Raw genomic sequence first — 17,521 nt, 5'->3', positions numbered from 1 at the left:
GATTCTTACTAGAAAGTATAATTCTAAACTGACTTAAATTAGGACACTGCCAAAAACCCTTCAAAGAGAAGTAAGTCTCTTCAAGAAATCTGGACACGCTTCCCATGTGCTTCTCTATAGATTGTGTGTCCCTGATTCTAACTTGGTAGTCAATATCAAAGACCTGCATATTTGTACTATTCTACCATAGACCCTAGCAGAGGTCGTTTTCCTCACTGAACCTAGTGTAAAAGTCCTTGGTTTGTAGGAAGAGGGCTTCCCAGGTGGCTCAGTGGTAAAGAATCTGCCTGCCAGTGCAGGGAGATGCAGGTTTGATCCCTGAGTCAGGATGATCCTCTGGAGGAGGAAATGGCCACTCACTCTAGTATTCTTACTGGCATAGTCCCATGGATAGAGGAGCCTGGCAGGCTACAGTCCATGGGGTCAGAGTCCTACATGATTGAGCAACTAATCATGCATGTGTGGGAAGAATTGACTCAAAGATTATGAGAAATACTTTATCTATGAAGCCATGTTGAAGACTTTGTTATGTTATAGGGCACCCCTTGTGTTATATTAATAATAAAAAGGTTCATTTGAATATTAGAATTTAATATCATGAAAAAAATCTATTTGATACTTTTTTTTATCAGAATATGAATTTTATTACTCACTGTAGTTCTCTTTGTACCTTGATTTCCAAGAAGCTTATAACTAAACTTTAATCTATATAAGAATATTTTTGCCTAGATGATAATTTTTGACATGATAATATAAGTGAGAGTATTTAGACAAGTGCCTGCCTCATTTTTTGTGTCTTTAGGTAAGTTATCTAAAAATGCAATTTAGGATTATGGATTAAGTTTTAATTACAAATGAGTCAATGAGAAGAACAATGTCTTCTGATTTTAGCCTAATTTATGTGCCCTTCAGCAGAAAAACATTCACAAGGTACATGCTGCTGCTGCTACTGCTAAGTTGCTTCAGTCGTGTCCGACTCTGTGTGACCCCACAGACGGCAGCCCACTAGGCTCTGCCATCCCTGGGACTCTCCAGGCAAGAACATCGGAGTGGGTTGCCATTGCCTTCTCCATTGTGTGAAAGTGAAAAGTGAAAGTGAAGTCGCTCAGTTGTGTCCGACTCTTAGCGACCCCATGGACTGCAGCCTACCAGGCTCCTCCATCCATGGGATTCTCCAGGCAAGAGTACTGGAGTGGTTTGCCATTGCCTTCTCCGCACAAGGTACATGACATAACAATAATGGAGGTTTATTTTAAAAAGGTTCCAAGACGGAACATTTCAAACAGCACAGTCAACCCCTGTGTGCCCATTTCCTAGTTCCAACAGTTATCAATTCGTGATTGATCTTGTTTCATCTGTATCCTCCCCCTCCCCGGCTTTATTCCCAAACATCATATCATTTCCTCCATAATTATAATTGTTTTAAGAAGGAATCTGAAAGGATGTTGAAAAGCTCTAGAAGTGATTTGTGAATGGGAAAGAAAAAAAAAACCCTTCACATTGACAGTAAGGAACAACTAAATATAGGATGTGGAGGAAGTGAGCACCAACATATTTTCAAAAGTAAAAGGGTCAACATTTAATCAGAGGGCAGAAAAGAAGAGAGGACTATATAATTAGTGTTGTGAATAACTCAGCCTCTCTACCTCTTTGAAGCCAAATGTGATAGAACTGTACCTTTGCATATTAGTTGTCCCCACCTGCTTTGCAGAATCTTCAAAGTCTTTGTGTGTTTTTCATGTAGCCATTGCTTTGTCACTTCTCTGTCCTCTGCATGCAGCTTTTAGCAAGTGCTTTTTCACAAATTAAGTATGACATTTATGTTAAAATTGTTGTTGTCTTTTCATGTAATATTTCTCAAGTTCTTATGTTACTTGCATGAATGTGTGTGGTATGATTAATTTGTGTCCCTGTGATCCTAGCAGGAAGTCCGTTTTCAAATTCATGGTATCTAATTAATCTGGATAAACACTATACATTATCCAGAGATGCCCATTAATTTTTCTGTTCGGCTGTGGTTGCAGCAATTCAAGTAGGAAATAATTGCTTCTGCATGTTTGTCTGCCTGTACTTTCTTAAACGTGGAAATTAAAAAAGATTGTTCTTAACCCCTGGGCTCCTCCCCAGTTATCTTCTAACTGTGGTGCTTGTGTGTGTGTGTGTGTGTGTGTGTGTGTGTGTGTGTGTGCTTTAATTCTGACCCTGCACCTGTCAAATTTAAAGAGGGCACACAAGGTGAGTTGGATTATCACTTAAGGAAGAGTGGTTGGCTACCCGCCACTTGCCACGGTTAGGTGGTTTTTATTATTTTGGGGAATTTACTGCAGCCCAGGGTCTTATTTTCAGATGTCATGCTGTTGTTCACTCACTAAGTTGTATCCTTCTCTTTGTGATTCCATAGACTGCAGCACACCAGGCTTCCCTGTCCTCCACCATCTCCTGGACTTTGCTCAAACTCATGTCCATTGAGTCAGTGATGCCACCACCCATCTCATCCTCTGTCGTCCCTTTCTCCTCCTGTCTTCCATCTTTCCCAGCATCAGGGTCTTTTCCAGTGAGTCAGTTCTTTGCATCAAGTGGCCACAGTATTGGAGCTTCAGCATCAGTCCTTCTAATGACCATTCAGAGTTGATTTCCTTTAGGATTAACTGTTTTGATATCCTTGCTGTCCATGGGATTCTGCAGCACCACAGTTTGAAAGCATCAGGTGTCATAGGCTCTAAAATATGTCTTAAGCTCAAAGAAAGTCTTATCTCACAGAAATGATTTCACATTATCCAAACTCATGAGACTGTTGGACAATATCATAGCAGCCATTTAGTCTTTTGAGAGATAAACCCAGCCTCAGTCCAATTGGAAGACACATTCTGACCTTCACCGTGTGTTTTCTCCCTTTATGCCAGTCTGCATGGGTTGGCCAGTACAGTTTGACAGTGCTGGTGAGCTATGTGCCTGAATATTTAAAGGGTTTCCAGCTAAGACAGCCTGCTGTGTCCACTGCCCTGCACAGGATGACTGGCATGACGTTACCAGTTGTAACTGTAACACTGGAAGGGCACTGGCCCAGCACCCTCATCCTGTGCTCTTCCAGTGTGTGTGTGTGTGTGTTTTTGTTCACATTACATGGAGAACATCTCTCTTCTCTTTTTTTTTTTTTTTCAGTACCCAACAGTAGGCTTTATATCCACTCTTTTTTACTATTTACTGAAATATGTATTGACTTACAACATGACATTGGTTTGAGGTATATAACTTAACCATTCACTAGTTTCATAGATCTTGTAGAGTACAAAGATACTATAAAACATGGAATGCATCCCTTGTGCTATACATTATGTTTTGTAACTTATTGACTTTATAACTGGTAATTTGTATCTCTTAATCTCCTTCACCTATTTCACCACTCCTCCCACCTACTTCCCTCTGGCAATCACTGGTTTGTTCTTGTATCTGTGAATCTGTTTCTGTTTTGTTATATTTGTTCAAATGAATGACCTGCTCAAGGTTACAGCAGTTGGATCTGTTTTCCTAACTTCTTTCTCCTCCTACTCCCCTTAATCCTTGATTGAATGCTTTTAATATTTCTTTTATCCAAGGTCTACAGTCTCTGGAGGCTATTTAAAAAAATATTCTTTCTTAGTGGGATAATCCTTATTTTTGAGTCACTTTTGATGTTTGCATATCATGTGTATCACATTTCACATGCTCCCTAAGCATGAATGCATGTATATGCTTACATATAAATGAAGGTATACAGTGTTTGTCTTTATCTGACTTATTTCACTAAGCATAATGATCTTCACGTACATCCATGTTGTCACAAATAGCAAGATTTCATTCTACCTTATGGCTGAGTAATATTCCACTGTACGTATACCACATCTTCTTTATCTGTTTATCTGTCATTGGACACTTAGGTTGCCTCAGTATCTTGGCTATTATAAATAATACTGTGAACATCTTTATTCTGATCAGCACATTCTTTCTTTTGTGTGTTGTTAATGTCTGTCAGTCTGCCTTTGGAAAGAATTTTTTTTTTTTTTTCATTTTAGGGTACTTCATTTTCCTCTCTTCCAAGTTTCAGACACATGTTACTCTGGCTCTTGTACCAACAGTTGTGCAATTTCAAGTGAAATGATAAAAGAATTGATTGTTTTTCAGATTTATATTGAATCCAAGCATTGCTGATTATTTCAGTTATATTGTCATAATCTCCAAAGTCACCTCATTTGCTGGGCTCAAGGTTACAGCAGTTTGATCTGTTTCCTAACTTCTTCCTCCTCCTATTCCCCTTAGTCCTTGATTGAATGCTTTTTATATTTCTTTTCTCCAAGGCCTACAGTCTCTGGAGGCTATTTTTTTTTAAATACTCTTTCTCGGTGAGGTAATCCTTATTTTTGAGTCACTTTTAATGTTTGCATCTCATGTGTATCACATTTCACACGCTCCCTAATCCTTCATGGGGAGTTGGACTTCATTTTCCTTATCTCCAGTTCCTTCTGATCACATAGTTTGCAGGTGTCACTTCTGTGGCAGTTTCCCTTCTTTCTCTTCACATTTTCCTTTTTGATACTAATTTATGCTTGGCCTTTCAGCCACCGTGGGCCATTCATTTTCAAAATCCATGCAGTAAGAGTGTTCTTGGTAAGACCTTGCTTGCATGTCATTTGGAGCTGCAGAAATATCCAACTGGGATTCAGTTAAAACTCCAGGCATATTTTAGAGATTAAAAACTGTCATGAAAATAATGAGGAGGTTTTTTTTTTTTTTTTTTTTTAAGGACATCTTAACCCTCTTCAGAATGCCCTACATAGCCATTCAGTTGGAACTTCAGAGATGTTAGTTGTGGGATCAGCAGTCTGCGCTGCAGCAGACTTCTTTCATTATTTTGTACAATCTTGTTAGCACTGCCATGGTTCCCTCCCGCATTTCAAGGTAACTAGTGCAATCCAGTTTTTTTTTAATCTCAGCTCCCGCAAAACTGTATTTTTTTTCTGAAATTCTACTCTGTGTGTGTATGCATTACGTGTGTTTTCGTGGAGTTACCCTTTCCTTTTTCTGTGTGATCATGATGAAATTCAGCTACAATACTTCACATGTATCATCTCATCTAATCGTTTTAATAATTGAAGGGGTATGTTCTCTTTTCATCCCCGTTTTTACAGATGAGGAAAATAAACTTGTTGAGGATCATACTCTCAGGAAGTGGTCACCTTCAACCCTAGCTCCCACTTCCTTAACCCCTCCTCGTTAGGACTTCTCCCTTTGTCCTTCATGTCCATGTGCTGACCCCACATCAGTTCAGCCAGGCCATTCCACACAGATTGGTTGGAGTGCACAAATACTCCTTACTCAGGGGTCAGGATTTGAAGGCAAGATAAATACTGCATCGATTCACATTCAGCCTATTTTGGCTTAGATAGGTTTACAAAGTTTCATTCTCCAGCCAAGAGTCTTGAATTCATTTTTTTTTTTAAATCCAGCCATCATCCATTCATTGCCCAGATTAAGCTAACTTCCCTTTAACCCATTTCTTACCTTATCCACCCCAAACTTGACCTTTTGTGTGCAAGATCTGACACTTTTCTTTCCAGTCAACCTAGAATCTCCATAGTTATCACCAGGATAATCGTCTCAGGATTGATTCCTAGAAAGGAGAGTTTTCTCCTCTCCTAAGATTGTAAGTCTAATAATTTAGTTGTGATCATAACTGTACTGTCAACCCCTCCCATGAGCTGGTGTCTCCTGACCCTTGGCCTCCAGAAAATATTATTTTCCACCTTCCATGCTCAAGACACACTCCCTGCCCTCCCTTTTAATGAATACTGGCTATTCTGAACCATTTCTGTCTCAGACATTTACACACCCAAGTGTTAAGTTCAAACGTGTCCCAGGTAACTCCAGAAGGGGAGGAAGTAGAAATTCTTTTGCAGCATCTCTCACAGATGTCTGAGGAATCCAAGTCTGAGTGAAGCTTGCTAGGCAGTTCTGCTTTACTGGAGCAATGCCCCGTGGTACTGTTGTAATTAAGGGTTTGTCTGAGTTCAATTAAAAGCTCCTTGTGCACTGTTCTGTGATAAATTGGCAGTTCAGCTTTACTCCAGGCAAAAATTTGGCATATGAGCTACATAGGACCCCAGTGCCCCTCAAAGTAATGTGATCTGATCAACTGTCATTGTACCATGCTTAACAGAAGCAATAAAAATAAAAAGGAAGCAGTAGGACTAGATTCTCAAGCATCTTGTCAAAGAGGTAAGCAGTCTCAAGTTAAGTCACCAGTTGAGATATAAGAAGTGACTCTATGGAATAGACATTCTAGGGGAACTATTCCGAAAGGTGATGGGGAAAATTAGGTTGCCAAACCACAACAGATGGTCAGGCAAGCAAATGATCAATTAGAAGAATGCTTCACAATGCAGGAACCTGAGGGGAATAAAATTACCAATGCCAACAGTAAAAGTTCAGCAAGAATAATTTTCTGAGACTCAAGTCAGGGTGATGAAAGTACTTTTTGTTACACACATGCTCTTGTTCATCTTGGCACAACATGTACTCCAAGTTGACATTATGCAAATTTTCTGACTACCATGAAACAGCATTTACTTTTCCTATACCAGTATTTGTTGTTTTTCCATATTTTATAATAATCTTTCTTTCAGTTACTGCTCTGAATATCATTTGCTAAGGTAATGAAAGAATATCTATGGTATGGTTGTTTTTAAGTCAGGTTGGACCTGCCTGTTTAATAACCATGAACCATACTACCTTCTTGGCCTTAGCCCTTTTGTCCTCTGTGGTCATTTAGGTCTTTTTTGCCTAGTACCTGGCCTTAGGTTAGAACAGACTGACAGATAGATTCCTTTCATTTTTCAAAACCACAGACATTTAAAAAACTCAGTGGCCAGATCACCACTGACAGATGTATTTTAAGAATTTGGCTATGGTGTCTCCAGGGTTTACTCTGAAGGATGTAACCTCCAGCGTTTAGTTCAGAGTGTGGCACTTTCTGGGGCTGAAGAAAGATTGATGAGTAAAGGAATGAGTGGGTGGAACCATCTTCCAGTCTCAGCATAAATTAAATCCTTTACCAGTTGCACCTAATTAGCTCTTTATGGCATCTTTCAAAAGATGCTAATGCCAGTCCAGGAAAGGCATCAACTAACTCTGAATCCCTGGGGTCATTGACAGGGCCTCTGTGGGGGAACACAAGCTGAGGAAGGTCTGGAAGAGCTGATGAGTTCCCCATGTCTAGGTTTATGCTCTATGGTAGTACCCCCAAGAAGCAACCCAAATCCAAAAACAAACAAAAGGCCACAATAAGTTTTAGCATCAGTATTGTATGACAGTGAAAATGAAAAGATGACTCAGTAACCCAAAAAAAGATTTAAAAAAGTAAACAACCTGCATAGCTAGTCCCTAAATCAGCCTCATTCACCCTTCAAATATAAAAATTAAATATATAAATTTTTCTGACTTATAACAGAAAAAAATTTAGTAGGAAACTGCATTGATATTGCCATATGATTTCAGATGACTGAAGATGTGTTACTTTCAAAAGCAGGCCATTTCTTAGTCAGTTTTCCTGATTGATGATGTTACCATTGCCTCTGTAGGAGCCTGTATTGTCCTGTGATTGTTGCTGATGGTAGAAATTTCAGATATAGCAGCCCCTTTATAAGATAAAAACCAGAGCTGCCCCAAGGGCTTTGGAAGAAAAATTGTCTATACTCACCCTCTGCAGCATCATTCATCAACTCACCAACAGATTGACAGACACAAAGACAATATGTGATACAGCCCTTGACCTAGAGGAAAGTCTCATGGGTGAATTATAATGAATCTAAATATTCAAATGCCAGTTTGTGAACTGTCAGCAACCATACACCAATTTAAGACACATTTATTGAATCTCCATTAGGGATTTGGAAGGACACACACACACACACAAAAACCATTATCTCTACCCTAAAGAAGCAGAAAAATTGGAAGACAATTTTACAAAACCACGAGTTAGCATTGTTTTATGGAAAAGAGATGGACTATGAATTCTGACAGATTGATCCAGGTTCACATTCAGCCCTGCATGCCACGTGTCAGCTCTATCAACTCATGGTCTTCTGTTTTTTTACCTATAAAAGGGGAATAATGATATTACCTACTCTTAGGGTTATTATGAGAATTAACGGGATGATTTGTAACAGAATGAAAATAATTCTTTAGATTATGAAAAACATTTTTAAAAAACCACCTTTTATAATTCCAAAGAAGGCAGTTGCCTTCTGGGGACCCAGGAGGTGGGAGTGAAGAATGCAAATTGAGAGAGTGACAATGCTATGTGGAAAAGAAGCCAGAGCTGGAGAGAGACTCTGTGTATGTGGGAAGCGGTGGGAGGGAGGGAAAAGGAGGTAATCCCACAAGCAGAAAAACACTGGTGCTGCGGAACTGGAGAGTCTGGAGGAGAAGGTGTGTAGAGAGAGATGAGGCAGCTAGCAATTGAAGAAGTAAACTAGAGTGTTTTCATGGTGATTTTAAGCTGATTTTTGCCTTGTTTAAATGTTTCCTCCTTTTCTCAGCAGAATTTTCAGTAAAACCTGTATATTTATTAATGCTTTTTTTTTAATTTTATTTTATTTAACTTTAAAATATTGTATTGGTTTTGCCATATATCAAAATGAATCTGTCACAGGTATACATGTGTTCCCCATCCTGAGCCCTCCTCCCTCCTCCCTCCCCATACCTTCCCTCTGGGTTGTCCCAGTGCACCAGCCCCAAGTATCCAGTATCGTGCATCGAACCTGGACTGGCAACTCATTTCATATATGATATTATACATATTTCAGTGCCATTCTCCCAAATCATCCCACCCTCTCCCTGTCCCACAGAGTCCAAAAGACTGTTCTATACATCAGTGTCTCTTTTGCTGTCTCGTATACAGGGTTATTGGATTTGATTTTGGGAGATGGACTCAGGTGTTGAATTCTATTTTGAAGTGTCTTGATAAGAATCAAGGCTGCTACAGGATTCCACTCTTGTCTGGGTCCCATAGATATGAAAATAATTAAAACTATTTGTAATTTATTGATAATACTTCTTTAGGGAAAAGAATATGTGCTAGAGCAAATTAAAAAGGACATTTTGGAAAGAGTGGGAGTTGTCTTAAAATGTGAGAGAGACTTAAAGAAAAGGAGGAGAGAATGTATTTCAGGTAGAGAGGACAGTGTGGGCCAAGACATGGAGGCAGAAGGCTACCTAATGCTCACAGGGGATTCTGAAGAGAACTTTTTTGGTTCTTACGGAGGATGATTATTATTAAGAAAGACTGAAAATATTTCCAGATATCTTAGAATCACATTGAAAAGAGCTTTGAAAACCAGTTCAGGGTTTGTACCTGAAGGAGAAAGTAGTCAGGACCTGGAACCCAGTTTTGAGAAGGAAAGTTGAATAGTGGAGATTTTCTCTAAAGAATTAAAGCACATGTATACCTGTGGCGGATTCATTTTGATATTTGGCAAAACTAATACAATTATGTAAAGTTTAAAAATAAAATAAAATTAAAAAAAAAAAGAATTAATTCTTTATGTTATGAAAATGTTGTGATAGTCAAACAGTTTTGCAAAGATGAGAAACTAAGGATGAAAAAACCAAATTGGAATCTGCTGCCTGGAGATTTTAGTACAAGAAGACAAGGGATATTAAACATTTTGAAGGAAAAATAGCACAGCTTGGAAAGGTGTATGGTAGATTAAACCATTAACAGTGATGACAGTTTTGAGATGGAAACCTGGAACAATGATGTCATTATAAAGAGGACTTGACCAGAGGAATCTAAGTGGGCAAGGGTGGCACTGAGAATTTGAAATTTCAGCAGGGTCAGTGTCCTTAAGTCAATTGAAAATAACTGGGGCAAAGACGAGGAGTTAGGCTGGGTGATGCAGTGAAGCCATTGTTTGTATCAGTTCAGTCAGTTCAGTCGCTCAGTTGTGTCCAACTCTTCATGACCCCATGGACCACAGCACACCAGGCCTCCCTATCCATCACCAACTCCCGGAGTCTACTCAAACTCTTCTCCACTGAGTCGGTGATGCCATCCAACCATCTCATCCTCTGTCGTCCCCTTCTCCTGCCCTCAATCTTTCCCAGCATCAGGGTCTTTTCCAATGAGTCAGCTCTTTGCATCAGGTGTCCAAAGTATTGGAGTTTCAGCTTCAACATCAGTCCTTCCAGTGAACACTCAGGACTGATCTCCTTTAGGATGGACTGGTTGGATCTCCTTGCAGTCCAAGGGACTCTCAAGAGTCTTCCCCAACACCACGGTTCAAAAGTACCCATTCTTCAGCGCTCAGCTTTCTTTGTAGTCCAACTCTCACATCCATACATGACTACTGGAAAAACCATAGCCTTGACTAGATGGACCTTTGTTGGTAAAGTAATGTCTCTGCTTTTTAATATGCTGTCTAGGTTGGTCATAACCTTTCTTCCAAGGAGCAAGCGTCTTTTAAATTTCATAGCTGCAATCACCATCTGCAGTGATTTTGGAGCCCCCAAAAATAAAGTCAGCCACTTTTTCCACTGTTTCCCCATCTATTTGCCATGAAGCAATGGGACCGGATGCCATGATCTTAGTTTTTTGAATGTTCAGCTTTAAGTCAGCTTTTTCATTCTCCTCTTTTCACTTTCATCAAGAGGCTCTTTAGTTCTTCTTCACTTTCTGCCATAAGGGTGGTGCCATATGCATATCTGAGGTTATTGATATTTCTCCCAGCAATCTTGATTCCAGCTTGTGCTTCATCCAGCCCAGTGTTTCTCATGATGTACTCTGCATATAAGTTAAATAAGCAGGGTGACAAGTTAAATAAGCCTTGACGTACTCCTTTCCCAATGTGGAACCAGTCTGTTGTTCCATGTCCAGTTCTAACTGTTGCTTCCTGACCTGCATACAGATTTCTCAGGAGGCTGGTCAGGTGGTCTGGTATTCCCATCTCTTTCACAATTTTCCACAGTTTATTATAATTTAACCCCCTGAAGTTTTATTTGAGGGATTGAGTATAGATAGAAAAATAATAATTACCAGGATGAGTTGGGACACAGAAGGTTATCTAAATCAAGAGGGATAAAAATTCCAAGGGACTTCTGCATGCTTCCCCATATCAGTAAATGTCACCATCACTTGCAGCTGCTCAGGCCAAAACTTGAATTTCTCTCCATCTTTCACAGCCTGTACTCAACCCATCTACCAATCTTACTGACTCAACCTTCAAATATATACTCTGTTCTGTCACCTCCATAGCTACCCACCTGGCCAATTCACTAATGTCTCTCACCAAGACCACAATAATAGCTCTATAAATGATTCTACTGCTTATTTTTGACTCCACAGTGTGAAAATCTGAGTATCTCATCCAAACAATGTCAGATAATGCTTTTCTCCTACTTACTGATAGAACCTTCTGCTGGCTTCCTTTTTAGAAAAACTTATTGAAATATAGTTGATTTAGAATGTGTGTTAATTTCTTCTTACGGCAGAGTGACTCAGTTACACATACATACATACATATATTCTCTGTCATATTCTTTTCCATTGTGGTTTGTCACAGGATATTGAATGTAGTTCCCTCTGCTGTATGGTAGGACCTTGTTGTTTATCCATCCTATATATCGTAGTTTGGAGAAGGCAGTGGCACCCCACTCCAGTACTCTTGCCTGGAAAATCCCATGATTGGAGGAGCCTGGTAGGCTACAGTCCATGGGGTTGCGAAGAGTCAGACACAACTGAGCGACTTCCCTTTCACTTTTCACTTTCATGCATTGGAGAAGGAATTGGCAACCCACTCCAGTGTTCTTGCCTGAAGAATCCCAGGGACGGGGGAGCCTGGTGGGCTGCCGTCCCTGGGGTCGCACAGAGTCGGACACGACTGAAGCGACTTAGCAGCAGCAGCAGCAGCAGCAGCATATCATAGTTTGCCTCTGCTAATTCCCAACTCTCAGTCCTTCCTGCCCCGGCTCCCCTGCCCCTTGACCAACAAGTCTGTTCTCTATGTCTGTGAGTCTGTTGTTTCATACATATGTTCATTTGTGTGGTTATTTTAGATGTCACATGTAAGTGATGTCATATGTGTACTTGCTTTCTCTTTCTAACTTACTTCACTTAGTATGATAATCTCTAGGTCCATCCACATTGCTGCAAATGGCATTATTTCATTCTTCTTTATGGATGAATACTGTTCCACCACATCTTCTTAATCCACTCATCTCTCAGTGGACATTTAGGTTGTCTCTATGTCTTGGCTACTGTGAATAGTGCTGCATGAACATAGGGGTTCATGTAATTTTTTAAATTTGAGTTGTGTCTGGATATGTTCCCAGGAGTGGCATTGCTGGATCATATGGCAACTCTATTTTTAGTTTTTAAAGGAGCCTCCATAGTGGCTACACCGGTTTACATTCCCATCAACAGTATGGAAGGTGAACCCTCTGATGGTTTCTGCTCACATTTAGAACGAAATGAAGTGCCCTCCAAGGCCCTGTATGACCTGGCCTCACCTCCTTTTTGTCCTCACTGCCTACTACTCATTCCTTCTCTCACTTCACTCTAGTCACCCTCATCTTCCTTGGCCTCCAACTCTCTAAGTTTATTTTTCCTTCACAGCCTTTTCCCTTGTTCATAATGCCTGGACTCCACGACTCCCCACCCTCAGCGACACACATGGATTTTCTTGACTTGCTTTTAACTCACTTTCTTTCTATGAATATATGGAGTATCAGTTACTGACCTAGATATTGGCGATACAGCAGGTAAAAATTAGGCACTACTCCCTGTCTTCGTGTCCCTTCCATTCTAGTGGGGGGGATCTGACAACAGACAAGATAAATAAGTAAACTGTGTTTCATGGTGGACAATGGTAAGTGCTAAGGTGAGAAATAGAGCAGAGGAAGGGGCAGGAAGTGTCATTGTTGGATGGTGGGAGTGAGAGCAGTTTGATATAGAGGGGGCAAGCAAGGCCAAGCTGAAGGAGGGTGTTTGAGGAGAGACTAGAAAAAAATTGGGGAAATAAACAAATCCACAGCAAGTCCAAGACCTGGAAAAGGCGAGTGTGGAAGAGAACAGTGAGCCCAGAGAGGAGCTGTGTAACTTGATTCATTCTCCTCTTACCTGTGTTATTTTTTTCACAGAACTTGCAGAGTTACATACCTGTCATTTTACTTATTTAGTATCTTTCTGCCTCGCTGGAAAATAAGCTCCATAAAGGACGGACTTTGTTGTCTTCATCATAGCAGTGTCTGAGCCATACAGGGAACTCAATTTTATTGAATACATTAATGAACCAAAGGGAAGTACCTAGAACATAGCATTAACTCTGGGAGAGTAAAAACAGGAAGGGTCTTGGAACTTGGCAGGAGGGCACAAACTAGCCTGGTAGCCTTCATGGGTCCTTGATAAGATGTTTGGGATGGGTGTGGAGGGGCAAAGAAACAGAGAAAAACCAAAGTGATATCAACAGTTCTAAGGCTTCCTTAAGGACAGTTGAGTGAGAAAATTGCTACACAGTTGACTACAGTGTGTTCTTTCTCCTCTTTCCAACTTTTTTATGATTTATTTATCCTCTTAAATAGATACTTCACAAAACTGAGCATGTGGTATTATACTGATCCTTTGCATCCCTTGGAGAACTGACAAATCCCACTCTACTCATTGTTAACATAATTTTAATTAAGGTATCTAAAACCTCTCGTTAAGACTTAACTGTAATCTCATTTACTGTGTGGGAAGTGTTATCTATTTCATGGCTAGAGGTAAAATCTTAGGAAAGAGATATCCCCAGACTGCAGAGTATGAGACACAGTTAAGCCTAAGAGACTGGAGAATATTCCTATAATGAAATTATGTATGTGAAAGAGCTCCGCAAGTATCAGAGTATACAAATAGTGTCATTGAAAAAACAACTACGTGTTTTCTTGTCTCGTCTTGAAAAAATCCAGACCTTCAAAACTACAAGTACATTGTAAACAAACAAAAAACAGTTTCCTATGAACTCAGATATTTATACAGTGTCATTCAAAAAGAAATACTGTAGGCTGTGAATTATTTATCCAAAATATTTTAAACATTCCTATGCTAAAGAATAAAGGAAATATAAGAAAGGAAAAGAAAAGAAGTCTCTCCTGCAATAGAGATGGTAAAGCTTTGTTTAAGTAACATCTAGGGGGGTGAGTGTACATAGCTGATCTTCATGGAAACAGCCCTACACATAGCAAGCTCAAAGCAGAGAGCTAAATAATAAAATGCAAAAGTAATTTCAGACCTGCCAGCAATCCCACTGCTGGGCATACACACTGAGGAAACCAGAAGGGAAAGAGACACGAGTACCCCAATGTTCATCGCAGCACTGTTTATAATAGCCAGGACATGGAAGCAACCTAGATGTCCATCAGCAGATGAATGGATAAGAAAGCTGTGGTACCTATACACAATGGAGTATTATTCAGCCATTAAAAAGAATACATTTGAATCAGTTCTAATGAGGTGGATGAAACTGGAGCCTATTATACAGAGTGAAGTAAGCCAGAAAGAAAAACACCAATACAGTATACTAATGCACATATATGGAATTTAGAAAGATGGTAACAATAACCCTGTGTATGAGACAGCAAAAGAGACACTGATGTATAGAACAGTCTTATGGACTCTGAGAGAGGGAGAGGGTGGGAAGATTTGGGAGAATGGCATTGAAACATGTAAAATATCATGTATGAAATGAGTGCCAGTCCAGGTTCGTTGCACGATACTGGATGCGTGGGGCTGGTGCACTGGGACGACCCAGAGGGATGGAATGGGGAGGGAGGAGGGAGGAGGGTTCAGGATGGGGAACACATGTATACCTGTGGCGGATTCATTTTGATATTTGGCAAAACTAATACAGTTATGTAAAGTCTAAAAATAAAATAAAATTTAAAAAATAAAAAAAAAATATTCCAAAAAAAAAAAAGTAATTTCAGGAGACTGAGTTAATAATACCCCCCCAAGAGTTCCGGCCAAGAGTCCTGCCATTTTTGTTAAGCTTGGATTCTTTTATCTTGTCTGATTTCCATCATAAGGAGAGGTTACCAAAGAAAATGAACACATCTGAGCAGGATCATCATAGATTATTATAAAGTGGTTTTTCCTAAAGGCGCTAAGTAGTTCATTTCTGTCCTGAGCTTCCCTTGTGATTGCTGTTAACTGTGATGGGAAATAGTGTGTGCTAAGCTTAAGTGAAAGTGTTAGTCACTCAGTCCTGTCCAACTCGTTGCAACCCCATGGACTGTAGCCTGCCAGGCTCCTCTGTCCATGGAATTCTCCAGGAAAGAATACTGGAGTGGGTACCCATGCCCTCCTCCAGGGGATCTTCCTGACTGAACATGGAACCCAGGTCTCCCACATTGTGGGTAAATTCTTTACCATCTGAGCCACCAGGTAAGCCCATGCTGCTTATAAACTAGTCAAAAAAGATTCAGTTCAAAGGAGAGACGCTTAAAGTATGTAGATCTTCCTTACATGTCAACACATCAGAAGATAACTTTAAATTTTCTGTTACATCAGAAATAAATAAGATATCCATTTTAAAGTCATTTTGCAAGATGAACTTTTGAAGATATATGCATTTTATTTACTTCCTGGCACATGAATTTATTCACAGTGTAAGAATAAAAACATTTTGAAATAGACTAAAGTAGCTTAAAATCAGTTTTATTTATTTCCCCTACCTGCAAGGCTTGCTTTCTCTTGATTTGGGTGGAATAGAAAATGACGGTGATGGACAGCCTCACTGCTGTTTCGTTGCTAGGTTACATGTGTGCCCGTTTAACCTGCTTCGACAGAGCGCTGTCTCCCAAACACCATGTAAAATACATGCCTTTGTTTCCCGGGAGAGGAGAGAAGAAGGGTTGATAGCCTCTCTGTTCCACATTGGCTTAGCAGTTTAGAGGGGACAGGAAAGGTGAAGGATACACACACAAAGGGTGAGCTCCAGAAGACTGACAGCTGCATGCCACACACAGGTGATGTAGTCGGGAGCCTCATGCATCTCAGCAAGTGTTCAGAGGTTTTCAGATCAAGGAGCAGACAGAGCTTTTGCTTTGCCCCCTGTCTTCTCCATATTCCTTTTTTACTGTCTTTGCCCCACCTTCTCACACACTTGAAAATACATGAAAGGAGCTTCTGGGTCTATTTTCCTGAGTGGTATAGATAAACTCAGGATTCCCTGGTGGCTCAGATGGTAAAGAATCTGCCTGCAATGCAGGAGACCAGGGTTCAATCCCTGGGTCAGGAAGATACCCTGGAGAAGGAAATGGCTACCCACTCCAGTGTTCTTGCCTGGAGAATTCCATGGACAGAGGAGCCTAGTAGGCTACAGTCCATGGGGTAGCAAAGAGTTGGACACGACTGAACAACTCACACGTATAAATAAACTCTCTGTCTCTACTCTTCTCACCGCCCCCCTCTGATCTAAAGAAGTGTATTCCCAAAATATAAATTTATTTTGTTTGAGCCTTGAAAAATAGGCTTACAGAATTTGCAAAGTTATGGGATACCTGGCTTCTGATTGTCATATTCTACCCCCCAAATTCTCCCAACTCCGCTTAGCCCCCATTCCCACCACCACCACCACACACACACACACACCCCTCCCCTCACTCTCAGTGCCACCAACCCTGCTGACTCCTGCATTCAACACATTAAGGCTCTGCATCCCACTTTAAGCAGACTTCCTGTTTTGTCAGAAGACCAGGTGTCCCTTCTCTCACCTTCCCAGGTGTGCTCCCCAGTCTCGGCCACATGTTCTTCCCCATCACACTCTTGGGCCCGAGGCCTGAGCCTCCCCAGACTTCTCATTGCACTGATGTCGAGTTCATTTTCTGTGTCTACTCTGTAGCAACTAGAGCTGGGACTGCCCTTCCCAAACAACAGAGGCTCCATGGTTGCTCCTGGTGATCAAATACTTGGCCCATGTGTTACAGTCAACATGACATCCACCTAAGATTTGGATTTTTAAAAAATCTATCGCAGTATTGGTAGGAATGTAAATATTCCTTTGAAGAAATGATAGATGTAAATATGACATTTATAATGCAACCATACTTGAGCTGCGTGCCAGTATAATTTCTGACAACATGTATGTTTGTGTCCCTTCATAATATGTCCGTAAAGTATACTTTATGGTCTCTGATATGGGCATTGATGTTCAAGGTCATTTTTTCACCTTGCAATATACCCTTTGGTTTGGTGCAGCTTTAAATAAAGAGCTTGTTTTTCAGATTTTAGATGAAAGTGACACTGATGTTCCATTGAAACAAGAAAAAAAGGAAGTTTATCTTACGAAAAAAGGTAAAAAAAAGAACTCAGTTTACATATATTAGTTGTAATGTCTTGAGTTGTTTTCAGTTTGACTTATGTGACATATCTTATGGTATCAGTTTGGATTTTGAAAAATTAACTCTGTTGTTCCAGCAGTGGGAGGAGAGGTGATAGAGACTGAGCTGCCAG

General features: G+C 40.3%; 1 protein-coding gene across 8 annotated transcripts in view; it reads left to right on the top strand.

Moving 5' to 3' along the window:
* MORC1 (MORC family CW-type zinc finger 1) overlaps window positions 1-17,521 on the top strand; it is a 170,433-nt gene that overhangs the window by 125,910 nt on the left and 27,002 nt on the right. For 7 of the 8 annotated variants that reach the window (XM_055568119.1, XM_055568117.1, XM_055568118.1 and 4 more), the window contains one exon: window positions 17,293-17,362. In XM_055568119.1, the coding sequence (XP_055424094.1) occupies window positions 17,293-17,362 (70 nt within the window). Of the gene's footprint in view, window positions 1-912; window positions 2,105-17,292; window positions 17,363-17,521 lie in introns of those variants that run through there. The other variant, XM_055568125.1, reaches the window with a different exon arrangement.

This window comes from Bubalus kerabau, chromosome 2 (assembly GCF_029407905.1).
Source record: "Bubalus kerabau isolate K-KA32 ecotype Philippines breed swamp buffalo chromosome 2, PCC_UOA_SB_1v2, whole genome shotgun sequence".
NCBI lineage: Eukaryota > Metazoa > Chordata > Mammalia > Artiodactyla > Bovidae > Bubalus > Bubalus kerabau.
Note: the sequence above shows the minus strand (reverse complement) of the source record. Positions and strands in the feature narration are given on the sequence as shown.